The sequence below is a fragment of the Diospyros lotus genome, chromosome 5 (genome assembly GCF_014633365.1).
Source record: "Diospyros lotus cultivar Yz01 chromosome 5, ASM1463336v1, whole genome shotgun sequence".
NCBI classification, from domain to species: domain Eukaryota; kingdom Viridiplantae; phylum Streptophyta; class Magnoliopsida; order Ericales; family Ebenaceae; genus Diospyros; species Diospyros lotus.
This window is the reverse complement of record NC_068342.1, coordinates 2,580,659-2,600,097: the sequence shown is the minus strand read 5'-3', so window position 1 is coordinate 2,600,097 and position 19,439 is coordinate 2,580,659. Positions and strand designations below refer to the sequence as shown.

Genomic DNA, 19,439 nt, shown 5'->3' with positions numbered 1-19,439 from the left:
TTGTTTTTGTATATTACAGTTCCTGGTGTATAGCATAATCTGCTTGGGTTTTTAGTCTCCTTGTAATTTGCCATAGCCGTTCACTTATTAAGGATTTAGAAATTTCCTGAATTAATTTCATCACTTCCACCTTGGGAAAGCGATACAAAATATTACGTTAAATTACAAAAATAAAAATAAAAATTAAGGACTCTAATTTTCTTGTCTCTCCCGTAAAATTAAATGTTTGGATGTACAAGTTATGAATTTGCTTATGCTCCAAATATGGGTAGTTTTAATACTCTCACTTCCATCCCCTTTGAATGTGCGACAACATTTTGTTAAATTTTTGGGTGCTTCCCGTGTGTATTAGGGTCATCTTCTCAGAGAAGCTGAACCTAACCTCTGAATAATTCTGGAGCCTTAGCCTTGAAAGCAGTTCAACCCACCCTATGTGGATGATGTGAATGGCGACATGTGGCAAGAATGCATGCTTTTTGTATGTGTAAACACAGGCAAGTTGTGGATATGGACAAGCATTGTTTGAGGTTTCTAGGTTTGATCCATGGTATTGCTCTTGATGATAGATCATTTCATTTGATTTGATAATTTATTTGGGTCTAGAATCTAGAACATCTGAAATTCTGTTCCATAAGAATTTATTTGCAGCACTGAACCCAGAAATTAGCTGCACTATTTCCAAAAATTCTGTTCTATATTGGTCGTGGCAAATATGAAGGGATCAAACATCAAAAATACAGTTTACAATGGAAGTCAGTCATTCCTTCCTCCTAAAAGTCCTTTCCCAAGTATTTCTCCATCATATGTTGATTGTGTAACTAGTCCTGCTGTTGGACTGAAAGGTGTTGGAAAGCCCAAAGATGCAAATTCCCACCACCAACGGACATACTCTGAGAGCCTTCTAATGGAGGAGCAGCCTTCATGGCTGGATGAACTCCTTAATGAGCCTGAAATGCCTGTGTGCAGAGGAGATCACCGGCGGTCTTCAAGTGACTCCTTTGCATCTGTAGATGTAGCTAGTGCTTGTGCTATAAATTATATACCTCAGAGTGATTATAGAAGTAAAAATATGTTTTCAGTGCCTCCACGGGGATTGCAAGACTTCAAGCCTTACAAAGATTTGCATCACACTTTGTTATGCACAGAGCCAAGCTCTGTTGTAAAACCAAAGAATTGGGCGAGGGATCCATCTCTGAATCCCATCGCACATTCTCTTTGCCTGTCTTATGGCAGAGATAATGTCATTATTCAAAGTCCCGAATCACCATGTGCTCCAGAAGAAGTGGATGACATTCCTTCTACAGCCGACGAAAAACAGGACCCTGTTGAATCTGGCCCTCAAGGAAAACCTGTTTCTGAAAGCAAAGCGTCTTCTCAAACAAAATCTTCGGCGTCAGAAACTGATACAAAACTTGCCAAGCAGTATGTCCTATCCTTTCTTTTGAATTCCTGGGATTATTAGCTTGTTTACTTACATTAATGTTTATTACAGCTAAAAACTGCAATGAGAATAATGGTCCTGGCTCCTGTTTGTCATTTTATGTTTATGAGCTGTTTAAACTTGCATGGTCTTATACTTGTTCTGGTCCAGAAAAGACCTTTACTATACTTTGCTCCTATGTAGGGATTACAATTCCTACTATAAGGAGGAACATGGCTGGCACAACTTCATGATTTTGGTTATGCTTGATCCTTGAAGTTTGCTCAGTCATCTGTATCCGTAAAAGGAATTATACGTGCATTGATTGGTTGATACTTCATCATTCTCTTTTTTTATTTTTGGTCATCAACCAAAAGGCAGCATTTTATTGCAATTTCCACAGTAGCCATTCTTCTAGAAATTGCCAGGACTTGGTATGTCCTTCGAGCAAACAAATGTTGCAACCATATTGGCAGAATTTGTGGACTTATTATTTATCGCTCATGTATAAAAATATTTTAAAACTGTCTTGGAGCAACGTTCAAGGGATGTGATGATAGCCAATCCCAAAAGCTGACAGAATGTAGATCTTACTTCTAATTTTCCTATTGAAGCCTTTCAATTTCTATGCAGTGGCATTGATTAATATTTATGTTATTCATAAGCATAAGTGCTTAAAGGTAATTTCTTACAAGTAGTTTACAACCCTTACGATGACGATGGGTGCAACTAGGCATTTGCAAAAAATCTATTTTTGCTGCATCGAAATCTGAAGTGCTATGATGCATGCAGTATGCAAATACATAGTTGAGCTGGAAAAGAATGTGCAAGCCTTAGGGGCATGTAAAAATTTATATAAAGGGAGAAGGAGGGGACCTTTTTAGTTGTAATGTGCTGATGTGACTCATGTACGCTAACAGGCTGAAGGATCTGAAGTTTCTGCCGAGCTTGAATTTCTCAACCAGCAGAATTTTATTCTGAGGATGGAGAACAAAGCCCTGAAGCAACAGTTAGAAAATTTAGCCCCGGCGCGGCTAATTAAGTACAGTAAGTTCTCATATCTCTTGAGGTTTTTAGTCGTATCCATTTGGCTTTTTTGGATGCCCCAGTAAATAGTTTGATTTCAGCCATCAGGTGTTGGCTTAATTGATATAATATTTTGTTATGAGTAGCTGGCTCTTGTGTCATAATCATGCCACTATGAAGTAGAAACGGAACACTTAACTGGAAGTGAAAACAGAGATTCAAAGTTGTTAGGGTACTGGTACTGGTGCAGTTCAAGAGTAATTAGGAAATTAGAATTCCTAAATGATAATTGAAGATAACAGTAATGGATGGCTTATGGAAAATTACAGTTAAGTCCCCTACCCCCGCACACCCCAAACACCCACCCACCGAAGACTTAAAAACATTTAATTTGAAAACATCACTTTGGACATATTTGTGGGACTCAAATACTAAACCCCGACCCTACTTTGTTTCTTCTGCTGGAAAAAGAGGGTGGTATTCCAATTCTGATTGATGTGGAATTCAGTATTACATGCACATAGAATTTTCTATAACCTCTCGAGTCCTGACTGTAATTCTATCTCGAGTCATCCCTTCAACCCCTGGGCTCCCTGAGCTGACAATATAGGCTTTCTCCTCAAGTACTGAGCTTTGATTCATTAACGTGCTGGATGGATTATGGAACACTAGATTCAGTATAACATGCACATAGAATTTTCTGTAACCTCTCTTGGGTCCTGACTGTAATTCTATCTCTAGTCTTCCCTTCAACCCCTGGGCTCCTTGAGCTGACAAGATAGGCTTTCTCCTCAAGTACTGAGCTTTAGTTCATTAATGTGATGGATGGATTATGTGGCACACTAGTTTCGGCATTGCTTAGCTTGGGTTCACATTCAGTTTTCTTGCAGCTCGAGCCTGCATTGTATCTAGATTTTTAGTTAAGTACTCGGTTTTTATGTCTAGATTATAAGCAAGATCTTCAGTCCTACCATCAAAATTATAAGCAAGGTTGTTTAGTTGTAGCTCTTTTTGTTTGCTGTCTGTTAGCAAAATTAAGTGCTATCAAAACTGAAAGACTTCTGTCTGGATGTGGATTGGTACAAGTGAGATGAATGGTGGATTACATGGTCTTTAGCAAGTTAAAATCTTTTTAGAAGGGGTAATATCAATTCTAGCCCATCAATCATTTTTATATGCACAATATCTTCTTGAAGGCCTCTGGATTCCATATCGTACCTCTGAGTTTTTGACCAAGCTTTTTTGGCCTTCCTATACCTTTTTGGCCGCAAACTTCTTCCATCCTATCCCCTTGGTGTATTTATTGGTCTGTCTCACATGTCCAAAAACTGAAAACACGTCTTGTGCCTTGCCTTCAATAAATGCCATTCTAATACTCTTAAACATATTGACTAAGTCAAGCTCATATTTTCACATATTGATAATTGCTCAATATTATATGCCATACAACAGATTTGGTATTACCCATAAGACATGCTTGAGCCATAGTTAGCAATGCAAAATTATCTCAAACAAAATTTTGGATATTGGTAGGGCAATTGTTTAATTTTCAGGACCACTGATTATCATTCCTAGCATGCGCTGTTTGTGTGTTCCAGTTAGACATGCATTTAAGGAGTTCCTAAAGGACAATGTTCTGTTCCAAGTGGACATTTTTCTTTCTGAAATTGTACGTTCTAACTTATTTATGGGTAACAGTTTATTGCTCTAAACTCGGAACAATATTTTTCTGTCAAGATGCAATTTTTCATACCTTGACATCTTGTGTGTAAAGTCTGATTGTGGTGTATGACTCTGAGAAATGAATGGGAGATTGAAAGGCTAATATATATGCTGTATGGAACTCTGCAAGCTGCTAGCCAACGCAGCAAGAATTTTTTTGCCATAATGCTATTCAGAAACTAAGACAACTAAACTCTTGTGCAGTGGAGCATCAAGTATTGGAGAGGGAAGTTGGAAGGCTGCGAGCCTTGTGCCAGCAGTAGCAGCAGCAACCACAGCAACTATCTTCCAGCCAAGGGCGTGTCGCCATTAGAGACCTTGGTAAGCAGCAGCACAGGCATAGCAACAGTAGAGAGTCTAGAGACCTTGGCTCACATTTGCCAACCTTTCTTTGAAGCTCAAGGATGTCACTTCCAGCTCTGACCCTATTTCAGGCCACTGCACAGTTGAACACATGATGTAGCCAGCGAGCACTGAGCAGTGCCTTTCCTTGGCGTCCCCGATTAAATCTTCTGATAGCAGTGACACAAGCTGATGTTTAATAGTTCTCGTGCAGCCATGCAGCAGAGCTCTGTGCTTTTCCTTTTCATTTCTTACAAGTTTATTTACTTCTTTTCCGTGTCAATTCTAGTGTACAAATGTGCACGTGGTGGTCGCACCAAAAGGAGTCATCACTCGTGTAGCATCTGGCAAGTGACCCACCGGAGGTGGTGACTTGAAGAATGATGATGTTTGACCATGTACCGTGTATTTTTCAATTTTCATTACTAATCAACTAAAAAGAAGAGAGTGACAAACAGGTTAATTAATCAACTAAAAAGAAGGCAGTTTAATTAATAGCCCGCCTGGAAGTTGGAATTAACCTGCAGTTTGTTGTACAACTTTCTAGGGGCTTCACTTCCGACATTACTAACACTATTACAGTCCACAATGCGAAAAAATAAAAGGGAAAGAAAATGACAAACAGGTTAAATAGCATGCTGCATATTAATATTATGGATTTATGACAAAATCCTACTTAAACGAGGGATATTAGTTCTTTTGCTACACATAAATTATGGAATATTATAATGTTCTGTGGATGCAGCACACCAAAATGAGGCATGTCGAATCTCAGCTCGTCTGGCTTCAGGATGCTTGCAACGCCGTCATGCATGCCTGCGTCTCTTGAAATTATCCTCATTAGATGATTCCCAGTTCTTATGGTCAAGGATGCTGAGATTATCAAGATCCGCAATGGCCAGCAAGTACTGGGTTAGCTTCCTTAGCTCCTGCTCGGTATCTCGATTTGAGTGAGCTTTCCTGAATGGCTTTATTATCAACCCGTTCTGTGGGTTCATCACAAAATTTCTTCGAAGATCAACGAACATTATAGTGTTCTTGGAATTATAGAACTGCAAATGTGTAAAGGGACCATGAAGCAATTAGGTGAATGCACACTTAGATGGCCTAAGAAACTGAAATAGTTCGATATATGGCATTAAAAAAGGGGCAATTTTTGCATGTATTTTATAGTTGCATAAACAGCTCGAGTCTAGGATAATAAACATTAGGAATCTGAAAATCATCTGCTCAACTTATATTTGGCCTAACTTCTTTTCAGGTGCAATCACTTGTATTTAGTTTTATCTCTAGGGGTTCCAGTTCTGACATTCAAGCAAAAAAGATCTTTTGAAGGAAAATTTTGGAATCAAGTATAAGCAAACCTCTGGAAACTGAGACCAAATTAGGCCCAGTGGCTTGCAATAAAAAATTCCGCGAGTATCTTATTGAACCCCAAGCTGTCCCATTTTCAACTCGACCCACTTCATGCTGCAAGAAGAGATCATCTAAGTTTACAAAGGAAGTTTCCCACTCTAAGCAACACCAAAGAAGAACTCTGGCATAATATAAGGACAAACTATTGACACTCATTTCAAAAATGCAGCAAAGGTATGATCCTTTTAATAGTATAAAGTGGATTGAAGCTTCTGAACACAAGTCATTCTATACAAAACTGAAGGACACAATCTGTTCCACGGCAACTTTAGCAAGAAAAACAAGAGTAATAAAGCATGAAGCCAGACCTGGTTGCAGACCAGATAATTATGTCATACTCTGCATAAGCAGCCAATAGGAACGCGTGCAGATCTACACAAGATGAGGATTAAATTCAAGTATCAGCAGAAAAATACAAAAATATATGTTGATGAGTTGCAAGACAGAAACTGCTTACAGGGCCGCATAAGCTGGGGATCGATGATCAAATAAGGTATAATCAATATCCAAGACCAACAGCTTTTTTCCTTCCCGGCATGGATTACGTAGTTTAATCTATAATGAGACAACAAAATCCAAAGTACATTAAAAACCAAAACAATGCAAGAAATCTGAAAACTTAAGTTCATAGAGAGGGTACACAATTTCATCTCAGGCCAATAAATAGGTACAAAACTGATGCAAGACAATTTCCACTACTATAAAGTTCATAATTAAGCCACTCATAAGAACAAGAAAGAATCCCATGGAGATAATAGCTATCATGGACCTAGGAATGCACCATCAAGAATGGATTAAAGTATACAAATCTGACATCGGTATCAGGTGGCAGGTGAGTCTTATCAGTTAACATGCAAAGTTACATATAACCAGACACCTTGAGTTCAAGCTTGTCTTTGCTTCAAATAGATAGCTTCCTGGTATGTGGAAAAGGAAGAACTCTATTTTCAATAGAAGGCTTTGGCCAAAAGAAGAAGATAAGATGAATGCCTTGTAATCTTTAAGAAAAACTAATGCCCAAACAGAAAAACAACATTGGGAGTGTCACGCATACATGAAAGACCATTCAGATATGGAATTTTCAGACACTAAGGAAACAAAAAGATTGGACAAAGAACAACTGATTAGCCATACAGAGAGCTTAACAAGAGAATTTGCACGTAAAGCCACAGTCAGAAGCAGGGTGGCTTTCAAGTGCACAGGACACACATACCTTCACAAAGTTGATGGGAAAGGGAAAAAAGAGAACAACCAAGAGAGAGATCCACCAAAAACTGCATAACCTTATCATACAAGTTGCGCCCATGTTGCTTCAGTTGTCAAATCTAAAAATGGATTATTAGGCGAACCTCTCCATTTTTAATTTATCTATTAATGCAATAATTCGGTTAGACCACATCAATGAAGTAAATCTGTCTCATGCTCAATTGCATTTAGACATTCCTTCTTTTCTTGTCCACTTTATTAATCAGGGTTTCCTTGACAACATTTGAAAAATAAATAAACTTCAGGGAATAAATTAGTCAGCTTATATTTTAAATATTTGTGAGACTGATGGCATCACCATGACTGATGGCATCACCTAGTTATGTTAACAAGGGAAATATTGAGATATAAATAGGTCAACAATAAATTGTCCACCCAAATTTTGTATCAACTATTAATCAAATTCTTCAAATCTGTGCAATAAATAAAACTGAAATAGCGTCTATACCAAAACTTGGGTTACTAACCTTGTACTGATCAATTCGTCTTCTCAATTTCTGCTTATTGATTTCTTTATCTTTAATGTCAACAGCTTCATCTTGCCCCAGTTCAAAATCATCAACAATTTCAGGAGAGTCCACTTGATCCACAAATATATCATCTTCAACAGTACTGCCAGTTTATTTTTTGGGTCAAATTGAAATAAGAAAAAAAACACAAACCAGATATTCAGAACACATCTCATCAACAGATTGAACTGCTTACAAGTGCAAGCTCTACTAACTGGTAACATGAATGGACATTCTATAGGTCACTTTTGGAGACACAAAACTTCATCACAAACAAACTATGCAGACAATTTACGAGCATATTTTGAACATGTAACTGATAACAAGAATGACACCAGATTTCATGCCACCATTCTACAAGTCCTAAATAGTTCCCAGCACCACCTTGAATTCAAAAAGGTGGAGCTTCTAGATGCATGCATTTACTTTCTTATTTTTAAATAAATTAAGAATAGAATTCTAAATTGTCACTGACCCTGCTCATACATGCAAGATACCAGCTTGATTACTCTGAGTAACATATGCCCATGATTGAAGAATAATAGGACTAAGCATGAACTAAATACTTGATTGCCTTAATCTGCAATGAGTCATATAATCTAGTTACTTCATTTATAAGCTCATCCAGCCTTTAACACTATCATCTAGCCATGGTGAATGTAATCAAGGGAAACTAATTTCAGGCCAGTGCAATGACCAAGACTTATTTCCAATTACTGTATTGATAAATATCTGTAAACTACTGTAAGTTATTGATACCTGGTGCATTTCAGACAATAACTGAAAAGGTTTTAGATAAAAATTGGATTTTAAATATGAATTTAGAGAAAAAAAAAGTGTAGAATGGTACAGTTAAAGTAATGCTTTTGCATATAAAATACCCATTTGAGGGGGTATTATATGTACAAATATTATATCTACTTCTTCAATGTTCTATAGTTGTTCCATAAATCTCACAAGCCAAGGAGAATCAAATGGATATAAATGTGTCCTATATCACATCAGCCTGGATGCAACAGGATGCACTAAGTCTCCATTTATTGAATAGTCTGCATTTTCCCAAGTCCAGAGATACAGATGTTCAATACTCATCTTTATTAACTTATTTATCTTTAACAAAATAATGATGCTCTTATGTAACAAAAAGCGCAATGGAGTTGGACACCATTTTTCTAAAGCAACGGTTTGACAAGAGTAACAAAAATGAGAATTCATGTAAATCATATATGACCTAATGAATTAGAAATGCTTCTCTGGAGTCCATTCAATTCGCTATGTCAGATGAGCACACCAACATCTAACCAAGTGTCTTGTCTAACAGCAGTACTAGACACATTTTCATGAGCTATTGATTCATAAGGCATACATAGAAAACTTCACCAATTCGAAATATTATAGTTTAGTTAGTACTTTTTAAATAATAATTAACATTATTCTATCTATCGAACACTGATCTGTTGCTCAACTGTTGCCCAACGTGGCAACAGATGAGTGGGATCTAATTGGGAGATTTGTGGGATTCAATTGAGTCATTAATGATCTGTTACCACGTCAGTATCAGGCAGCATTTGAATAAAATGAAATAAAATGATAGTTGCTGAATTTGCGAAGAAGTGAATAAACCTGCAGGTGAGATAGGGGAAGGGAAGAGCAGGGGAAGGCAAGTAGGCAGATAGAGCCGCACGGGCCTAACCCTTCCATGGTTGGACCATCCGAGCAAGAAGGTAAAGCAGAACCAGAGTTCGACGAATCCTTCTCCTTTCCAATGACCTAGAGAGATACCGAAACAAAGAGGAATTTACACGAGGCGTTAGGGGAGAGAGAGAGGGGAGGGGGGGGGGGGATGGGGAAGAAACCGCCATTGTCCTTCGGCCGGACAACCAGCCGCCGCCGCCAGCCTCCGAAGTCACAGGAGGCGTCCCATGCGGCGGCCGTCAATAACTCGATCTCCGCCATGGTCGCCGCGTCCAGCAAGCCGAAGAAGAAGGCCGGCGGGGCGAGGCTCTGGATGCGGTTCGACCGCTTCGGCCAATCCGAGCTGATCGAGTGCGGCAAGAGCACCATCATCAACCGCGTCTCGATTCCGGCTCGGGATTTGAGGATTCTTGGCCCTGTCTTCTCCCACTCCTCCAATATCCTCGGTAATCCAATGTTCAATTGTTTTCGATCTCGGATTTATACGCGCCACTTGGTTTTGGTTTCTTCTACCTTGAATTCATATTTTTCGTACCTTATATTTGAACTTTGAAGGGCTTTGAGTCTTGCACTAAGGAAATTTTACTGGTGGAGCTTTGGGCCAAGAATTTGCCAAGACGCATTTGTGTGTTAACTTAGGGGTAGACTCTTCGTAGTCATTCAGATTGGTTGTACTTTATCTTTTATCACTAAAACTGTTTTAAACATTCTCTAAAATATGAAAATGCCGCTTATTTTTTGTGTTGGGAGAAGCTTACTATGCTCTTTTTTTTTCTATTAAGATGGAGAGATGGTTATCAAGATATAATTAAGAAGATAGGCTTAGAGTATCTACAACGTTAGACACCAAATTCAACGTCAATTTAGTGTCCAGAAATATTTTACGCCGAATTCTTCAACACCAAATATCAAATTGGTGCAAAGAGAATCTTTAAAAAATATTTTATAAATAAATATTTATTTAACTTAGCATAATAATTAAAAATAATTAATCACATTTTATAAAAAAAATAAAAATTACTCTCAGAATTTTTTTAAATTTAATCACATTTTTTAATTAATTATTTTCACCTAATTTTTATCAAACTAATTGTTTATCCACCTAATTATTTATCCATCTCATTTTTTCAATTAATATTTTAAATCAAACAAACTATTTTTCCCATAAATGATTTTTTCACTTAATATTTCAACTAATTTTCTCATCTTCTTTTATCCATATATTTTTTTCCCACTTATTTCACAACTAACTTTGTTATATAACACTACCTAACTTTTATCTAATGTATTCACCTACCTTTCATTAACTTTTATTTTTAAGCCATGTTGTTGTTTTTTTTATTTTCATCATATATTTTAAATTTAAGTTAATGGAAATGTTATTGCTTTTTATTATATTATTAAGTTTTTTCATTAAGAATATTTTCTTTCTATCAAGTAATTATTGAAACAAAAAACTTTTATATACATAAATAAACTTAGTTCAATTTATATTAACATGGTATTTATAAAATATATTCAATATTTAATATATTCATTTTATAAATCTTAATAAAATATTTTCATCAGTATATATTTATTATAACAATTTAATTTATATTTCTTATTATTAATCAAAATATACAAATAAAATAAAAGTGATAAATAATATAAAAGGAATAAGTTGTACTGAAATTATACAAAGATGGGCAAAATTGAAAATAAAATAAGAAAGGAAATTTGGTGGTGGTGAATAGTATAACACCAACCAACACCAAATTTGAAGATTGGAAGTTGTGCTTAATACCAAAATGATATATTCATTGGAGAACAATTTAGCACCAAATTAACGTTGGCGCTAGATTTAGTGCTCCATTGGAGTTTCTCTTAGAGCCAGCAATAAAGCTAGCAAAGAAGCTCTATCGTGAGCGAGTAGCTTTTGCCAAGCAAGCGCTTAGAGCTTACTTGTTCCTTTCAGATTAATTATATTAGTATTTTGGTAGAAAAAAAAATAGGAGTTCAAGTTTTTCAAATTAAAAAAAGAAAGAAAGAAAAACAAACAAACAAGAGAAGCATGGGCCAGTGCCATCTCACTAGAACAAGGACATTTGTTTTCTTTTTTCTTTGTTCTAAGTTCCTTTGGGGCCACGCCATGGGGCTATGGCATTATATCAACAACCTTGAAGGACTGGCTCCTTTGGTTCTGGTGGTTGGTTTGGATGATAATGTGATGCAGATCTTTTTTCCCTTCTTGCAGCCAGGGAGAAAGCTATGGTTGTCAACTTAGAGTTTATAAAGGCTATAGTCACAGCTGAAGAAGTACTGTTGCTTGATCCTCTCCGGCAGGAGGTTCTTCCATTTGTAGATCAGCTGAGGCAACAGCTTCGTCATAAAAGCCCCTTCGAAGTTGGAGAAGGGGGCCAGATGGCTCTTCAAGACAGTGAAATGCGTGTGTCAACCAGAGGGCAATGGCTACCTGTTCCCGAATCTGCGGAAGGTTTGCAATGTGAACTCCCATTTGAGTTTCAAGTCCTGGAGATTGCATTGGAGTTTGTCTGTACATTTCTGGACTCTAGTGTGGCAGACCTTGAGCGAGATGCTTACCCCGCATTGGATGAACTGGCAAGGGATGTTAGCACCAAAAATCTGGAGCATGTTCGTAGTTTGAAAAGCAATCTGACCCTATTGCTTGCACGGGTCCAAAGGGTATGCTTCATTATTTGATCTTTTTGCTACAAGATAATATTGTATGGTGAATTGGTTTACTTGCAAGCTACTTTTTATGAACATATATATGGTATCTCAATGTGAAAAAAGTGGAAAGGCTGTGATTCATCTTAAAGTATAGAACTTATGAATGTTTTTGGCGCATCCTTCCAGTGTCTTTCAATACAAGGTGAATTGACTTGCTTTAGGGAGTGTCCTCATGCTAGATGTGACTTATATGCAGCACATATATAGAGATTTTTCTTGACTTGACTGTGCCAAGCTTACACTTGTCTTCTTTGTTAGCTCAAAAACTGTGTTGCAGTTGGTTGTTTTGTTAGTTTTCTATCAACGTTTGGCCTATTTTAAGGACAGGAGAACAAAGGCCAACATTGGGATGAGAGTTGTTGAGTAGTGAGAATTGTGCTAATGGTTTTCTGGTGAGGTTTGAGCAGTAACCTTTGTAGCAACACAGACTTGACCTTTGAAGGGATAATGATGTCTCTAATGATTAATATCCAAGACTATATGCTTATGAACATGAGCATTCAACTGTATTTGATTTTTAACAAAGTAAAGTTGTCAAATAATCTTTTACTTGCCTGTTCTGTCTTGAATCGAACTCTCTTGATTGTTCCTGTAACAAGTGACGTTCTCTAGGCCTTTTTTAGCCTTGTTCAATGAGATTTCTTTTTCAGCTTTCTCTTATGAATTATCAAAAAAAGGATGCAATTGAATTAGGACTTAGGGTGCAATTAGGAGATTTTATTATATGAGGATTTGTTGTTTCTTTCTTAATTTGGTTTGATAGGATATGATTTTGTTTTTATTTTCTAGTTTTGCTATCTTTATATATTTATACCCTATCATATTAAGAATTGTCTTAAGCTTGACGAAAATTGAATTTTGGGATCCTCTAAATTTTCTTTTCTTTCTCTCAATCTCTACTCTCTACTCCTTTTCTTTACTCCTATTATTAGACTCTAATCACTCTACTCTATTAATTTTTTTTCTTTCCTAATTGAACACCATTTCAGCACTTCAAAAGCTTGAAACACCCATTGTCCTCCAAGAAAATGAAACTTAGTTTAATTTTCACACATCTATAGTTATCATGCTATAGATAAGAATATGATCAATAGATTCAGCTGCTTCCTTTCTCAATAGATTCACCGGAGATATTATCATTGTTGACAATTAATGATTTTCCTATAAACGTAGAAATTAAGGAAAAGTCTTCTGTTTCCTAATATTTAGTTGTTCTTTTTCTAAAAGTAAATTGATGCGTGTTACATATTGTCAGGAACCTAGATTTAACCTAGGGTTTGTAATGAAATTTTTGAAGAAAAACAGAAAGGGAGAGAGAATTCCGAAGAATTGAGGGAGAATTCATAAAGAACACAAAGGGAGAGAGAATTTGAGAGGAAAAAATTCTGATATTATTCAATAATTGATGATAACTTTCTAATTAATAGTCTATTTATAGTGCTCTATCTTTTGTTTTAAGTGTAACTAAAAGGTATAACATAAACAATAATCTAGAATACAATGAAGTAAATTCATTAAACTATAATTACTATTATATCCTTTGAGTCGTGACAATCCTCATTTTTGAGAGATTTCTTTGTCCCCAAGAAATTACAACAAGTGTGCTAGTATTTCTTTATCCAATCCCTGTTTTCACTATCTAATTCATCCTTGCCTTATCTCATTCCTGTTCCTTTTCCTTTTCTTTGTTATCTTTTTCTATCTCTTTCCTGGACTTTTCTTATTCTCTCTTACATTTCTTTTCTTTTGCTTTTCCTGCAATTGTAAGATGTGATCCTCAAAAGATCTCCTTGTCCAATCTCTCTTCTCCAATCGATCTATTTTCTGAAACAGAAGTTCCAGTGATTTCCTTGATGATGCCTAAAAGATTGGAAAAGTGTTTTGCCAGATGTTGATGCTTTTTAACTTCTTTTTCCTCCTCCTCTCTGGCTCTATCTAGTAAATCCTCAAATACTAGCTTTGCGTTGTTATCAAGTATTGGAGGAGTACCTATTCCTTCAAAAAAAAGAGACTTAAAATCTTCAAAATCCAAAGTTGATCTGATCGTATCCTTTCCTAACTTCACAGCATCTTTGGCTTCCTGATTGCTGGCATACACCAAAGGTTCATCCTCAACTGATATCTCCAATGGTATCACGTTGATTTTTCCAGCAAATGCCATTTCTTTCTTGGCATCCAGAATTACCTGATCCAATTCAGCTGATTCATCAGCTTCTTGCAAACCAGAGGTAGTTAGTAGGATTCCAGCTTCCGCGAGAATCAGTTCCGCAGTGGATCTTGGAGGAGAATCCACTGGCAGATTGACCTGAAGCATCTTTGACTCCCTTTTGGCCAAACTAAGCAGATCTTCCTTGACTCCCTTATCCATTGCTTGCGATCTAAATTCAGCAAACCTGAATCCGCCTCTGTCAACAGTCGAAATAGAGAAATCAACAGCTTCTTGAGAATCGATTGGCTTTGATACAGCCTCCTGTAATTCAATTGGCTCTGGATCAGCTGCTAGGATTCTCCTGAATGTCAGCCTAGAATCGGTCGGCTTTGCTTTGCCTTCAAAATCCAGACCCTAATCAGCTGCTAGGAATTGATGGAATCACAGCCAAAAATCGTTGGTTCTAATACCAATCGTCAGGAACCTAGATTTAACCTAGGGCTTGTAATGGAATTTGGAAGAAATCGGGGGAGAGAGAAGAGAAAGGGAGGGAGAATTCAAAAGGAACCGAGAGGGAGAGAGAATTTGAGAGGAAAAGAATTCTAATATCATTCAATAACTGATGATAACGTTCTTATAGATAGTTTATTTATAGTGTTCTTATTTTTCAGTTTTAAGTGTAACTGAAAGGTACATCATGAACAATAATCTAGGGTACAATGCAATAAATGCATTAAATTATAATTATTATTATATTATATCATTGGGATCGTGACACATATTAATAACCATTTACCTTTTTATTTATTTGTTTTATTTTTATGCCATTATTTTTATTTTTCCTTTATTTTTATCTATTTTTCCTTTTAATTTGTGCAAATGCTTTCTGTTAGGTGCGCGATGAAATTGAACACCTGTTGGATTACAATGAGGATATGGCACATTTATACTTAACAAGGAAATGGATTCAAAGTCAGCAATCTGAGGGTTTGTTAGGTGGTTCAGCTTCAAATAACATGGCCAGTACTGGATCACATCTTCGCCGTCTAGGTTCTAGCAGGGGTGCAAGTTTTGGTGACCAGGATGTGGAAGACCTGGAGATGTTGCTTGAGGCTTATTTCATTCAGCTGGATGGGACTCGGAACAAGATACTGTCTGTAAGTATTAATATTCTCGAATATAGCCTGGGTAGAATTATTAAGAAACTTTATTACATCATGCAACTCCAAAAATCGCCGTAGGAAAGTCATTGGAATCTGCTTATTATTTTGATTCCTAACTTAATGGAAGTTGAACTCTGGTCCTTTTAATTGATAAATGTATCCTAAACTGCTGGATACCCCATAAAATTACTATGTTTATGTGGTCTCTGGTCTTTATGTATATAACACAGTTGTTACTTCTCAAATTCAAAAGAGCTGAATTTTAGGTTATGTTTTTTGCACCGATATCACGTAGCTCCTGCTTTCTTTATGTGGATATCATAGTGTGAGTTGTAATCAGCTGCAAGGCTGCTGTCACAAAGCATTAAGTCCGAGTAGATGGTAATCCTAGTTTGGATGTGATATCTGAAATTCTGTGGTCAAAGACATGTTTTTATCATCACAAAATGACACAGCATTGCCTTGGGTTTCACTTTTAAGTCAGTGAGTCATTAGTACTATGCAAAACAGAAATCTGGGTCATTTTACTTTGCTTTAGGCATGACAAAAGGACACCTGAGATTCAAACATTTTGGTTATGTGTTCAATTGGATCCACCTAGCCTTCAATATGCTAATAGCACAACAAGCTTTGCAGAAATAAGGATTGAACTGTTGAGAAGAAGAAAATTTCTCAATTTAGCTGATCAGTTTTTCATCAAATGCTTTGACAAGTGTTGAGGGCGAGGTTTGGTAGCAACAGTAATGTTGTTCCTTTGTGTTCCAGTGATAGGTTTGAGTTGTACAAACAGCCTCTTTGCAAAGTAAGGGTAAGACTATGTACAAAAATGACCCTCCTGGTTCTCACAAAGTGGGGAGCCTCATGTGTTAGGGATGCCCATTTTTCTTTGAATTGAGCATTCCAATGTGCAGAATTACTATTTGAGTACTTCCTGTATATCTCTTGGCTGAGTACCCAAGTGAAATTACTGCTATGTTTGGATGGGAAAAAATCAGAGAAATTAATAGAAACCCCCTTATCAGGAACTGTTACTGCTTGTAAAAAGATTCCTATGTCAATTCAATATCAATGTTTCATACTCAGGCTTCTACACTTGACAATGATGAATTTCTAGGTATTTTGGGACCTGCTTTCTCATTTCCAGTCTTGAATGGTTCAATTATGTGAGATTCTCGTTGGGGGTGTGGAAAAAAGGTGTGTATGGGGGTGGGGGTGTAAACCAGAACCCATAGAAAGAAAGGGAACTTGGGGTGAGATGCCTTTTCATTTTTTGGCAATACTTGCCACTCGGTTGTCTATGTATATTAAACAACTGGAATATGACGCATGCCATCGCCAAACCCTGCAATGACAATCTTGCAGACTGGTTGCTTTTTTAATTCTAGAGTAGGAGAATAAGTTTGTTGTAATAAGCTTTAGGGATTTGGTTATTTATATGGAGGGTTTCAAGATTAGGAGGCACCGAGGGTGATTGTGTTGATCTGCCATCTTAGGATTTTATGACATTTATTGGCTGCGTCTGGTCTTATGTGTTGATGTTTCTTTATTCCATATAGATAAATAAACAGAAAGCGAAACCAAAAAGCTTGCATGAGTATGGCAGTTGATTTTTATCTGCTGAATGCAGGTCCGCGAATATATTGATGATACAGAGGATTATGTCAATATCCAACTTGACAACCAGAGAAATGAACTTATTCAACTCCAGTTGACATTGACCATTGCATTATTTGCTATTACTATGGAGATTCTTATAGTTGGGGTGTTTAGCTTGAACATCCCTTGTCCATTGTTCAATGTTCATGGGATATTCAGCATCTTCGTTGGAGCTCTTACTGCTGCCTGTGTATTACTTTTCCTGCTTGTTCTGGGATATGCCAGATGGAAGAAGCTGCTTGGGTCATGACTCCTCCATAGCATGCTGTAACTGTCTTTATGTATTTATTAAAATGAAAAAAAAAAATGCTATAACTGTCCTTTGATGCTATATATTCAGAAGTTTAATGCGCTTATTCTTCCTTATGCCCTGAAAGGCTGCAATTATATAACCTTGAAAAGTCTTCGGGCCTTACGGAAGTTCTGTTTTGTTTATATTTCAGATTATGGTATATAACGTATAATGCTTGGATCCTTTTGTCTTCTCGTAATCCGCCATGGTTCCTTTTGTTTTTGTACATTACAGTTCCTGGTGTATAGCGTAATCTGCTTGGGTTTTTAGTCTCCTTGTAATTAGCCATAGCTGTTCACTTATTAAGGATTTAGAAATTTCCTGAATTAATTTCATCACTTCCACCTTGGGAAAGCGATACGAAATGTATACTGCAGTTTCAGGCCACTATAAATACGTTAAATTACAAAAAAATATTAAGTGTTTGGCAGTATAAGTTAGGAACTTGCTTATGCTTCAAATATGGGCAGTTTTAATACTCTCACTTTGATCCCCTTTGAATGTGCGACAACATTTGTTAAATCTTTGGGGTGCTTCCCGTGTGTATTAGGGTCATCCTTCTTAGAGAAGCTGAACCTAAGACCTCTGAATAATTCCGGAGCCTTAGCCTTGAAAGCAGTTCAACCCACCTTGATGATGTGAATGGCGATATGTGGCAAGAATGCATGCTTTTGTATGTGTAGACACAGGCAAGTTGTGGATATGGACAAACATCGTGTTGAGGTTTCTAGGTTTGATCCATGGTGTTGCTCATGATGATAGATCATTTCATTTGATTTGATAATTTATTTGGGTCTAGAATCTAGAACATCTGAAATTCTGTTCCATAAGAATTTATTTGCAGCACTGAACCCAGAAATTAGCTGCACTATTTCCAAAAATTTGCTTTCTCGCACTGGTTCAGGTTGCATTTATATGGCGCATTGAAAATGTTAATAGTTACTGTTATACCAAGCCAGTTGGCTCCGGCTACTCTTGACCTCAACTGCAGTATGTCTGATGTCTATCAGGAACCTGTCATTAAGACTACTGGTTGAAATGTAAGAGTAGATCCTTTTCAAATTCACTTTATATATAACTCTTTGAATATTTTAAATTTATTCTTTTGGGATAATTAAAGAGTTAGAATTTATGTAACTGGTTTGGAGTTAGTGGGTTTTAATTTTGTGACAACTAGGACAATGATAATGAGCTTTTGTTCTTGAATTACAGAGAAAATGCTGCTTTTATATAGATTTATATATTGTATGATAATCGATGATAAAATAACATATTTTTTCACTCTCTAAATAGTACTATAAGAATTGATATTGAGTGTCCCCTCTAATTGTACATGATCTATAATAATAATTTATTTTTAATTCAGACATTTACTTATATAATCTTATTAAGGAATGAGTCATTTTCATTATTATTATTTTGAATGTTAAAATTATGTTTACTTATTTTGCATTCAATCTTGACACTAGTTTACCACGATCAAAGTTGAATCGTGAGTACATCAATAAAGTAAATTTAATGAAAAAACAATTAATACTATAGAGAATGGGCCATAAATTAGAGCCTCTTAGACCAATTTGAAAGATCATTTAGCATAGTTGAAATAATAAAATTTTGAATTATTTGATCAAAATAAGAGAAATTCAACGGAATTCATAACTATTTTAATCTTTTTTTCTTGATTTCTATTATCTGTGTATTTCGTAATTAAGAGACCATTTCAATGTCCTTTTTCATTATGAATAAACTAAATTAATAATTAAAATAAGCACAAAAATTAAAATTTCTATAAATACAGATACCCACTACCTCAAATCTCATTGCCCATGAAAGGGTCGCACATTAAGTCTATACCTGTTTCATAACTAGAAAGTGTTTCTGGGCCATAGCTAATGGGCTTTGAGCTCTGGAAACCAAAAGGCAGCCAAGCTGAGAATAATAATAGATAATAATAAGGTAAGGTCTGATGCAATCCTTTATGGCTTCACCAGCTGTCAGAATCCAACACACTCAGATGAAAAATTAATACCCCACGTGTCTAATAAGATAA

At 36.3% G+C, this 19,439-nt stretch overlaps 1 protein-coding gene and 2 pseudogenes across 1 annotated transcript; 2 read left to right on the top strand and 1 right to left on the bottom strand.

The window, feature by feature from the left end:
- Positions 1-118: 118 nt before the first annotated feature.
- Positions 119-4,991, top strand: LOC127801481 (uncharacterized protein At4g06598-like; annotated as a pseudogene).
- A 134-nt stretch (positions 4,992-5,125) lies between these two features.
- LOC127801480 (ubiquitin-like domain-containing CTD phosphatase) lies at positions 5,126-8,793 on the bottom strand (annotated as a pseudogene).
- A 507-nt stretch (positions 8,794-9,300) lies between these two features.
- LOC127801619 (magnesium transporter MRS2-4-like) lies at positions 9,301-17,558 on the top strand. The gene is made up of 4 exons (XM_052336891.1): positions 9,301-9,842; positions 11,633-12,081; positions 15,172-15,435; positions 17,069-17,558. The coding sequence occupies exons 1-4, from the start codon at positions 9,545-9,547 to the stop codon at positions 17,345-17,347; spliced, it is 1,290 nt and encodes a 429-aa protein (XP_052192851.1). The 5' UTR covers positions 9,301-9,544; the 3' UTR covers positions 17,348-17,558.
- The last annotated feature ends 1,881 nt before the right edge of the window (positions 17,559-19,439 follow it).

Bases quoted from the DNA above. Each gene is read 5' to 3' on its own strand.
- LOC127801619 (XM_052336891.1), top strand. From the start codon at position 9,545: ATGGGGAAGAAACCGCCATTGTCCTTCGGCCGGACAACCAGCCGCCGC. The intron at 12,082-15,171 runs GTATGCTTCATT...GCTTTCTGTTAG, and splicing joins TGCTTGCACGGGTCCAAAGG to GTGCGCGATGAAATTGAACA. The intron at 15,436-17,068 runs GTAAGTATTAAT...TGCTGAATGCAG, and splicing joins CTCGGAACAAGATACTGTCT to GTCCGCGAATATATTGATGA.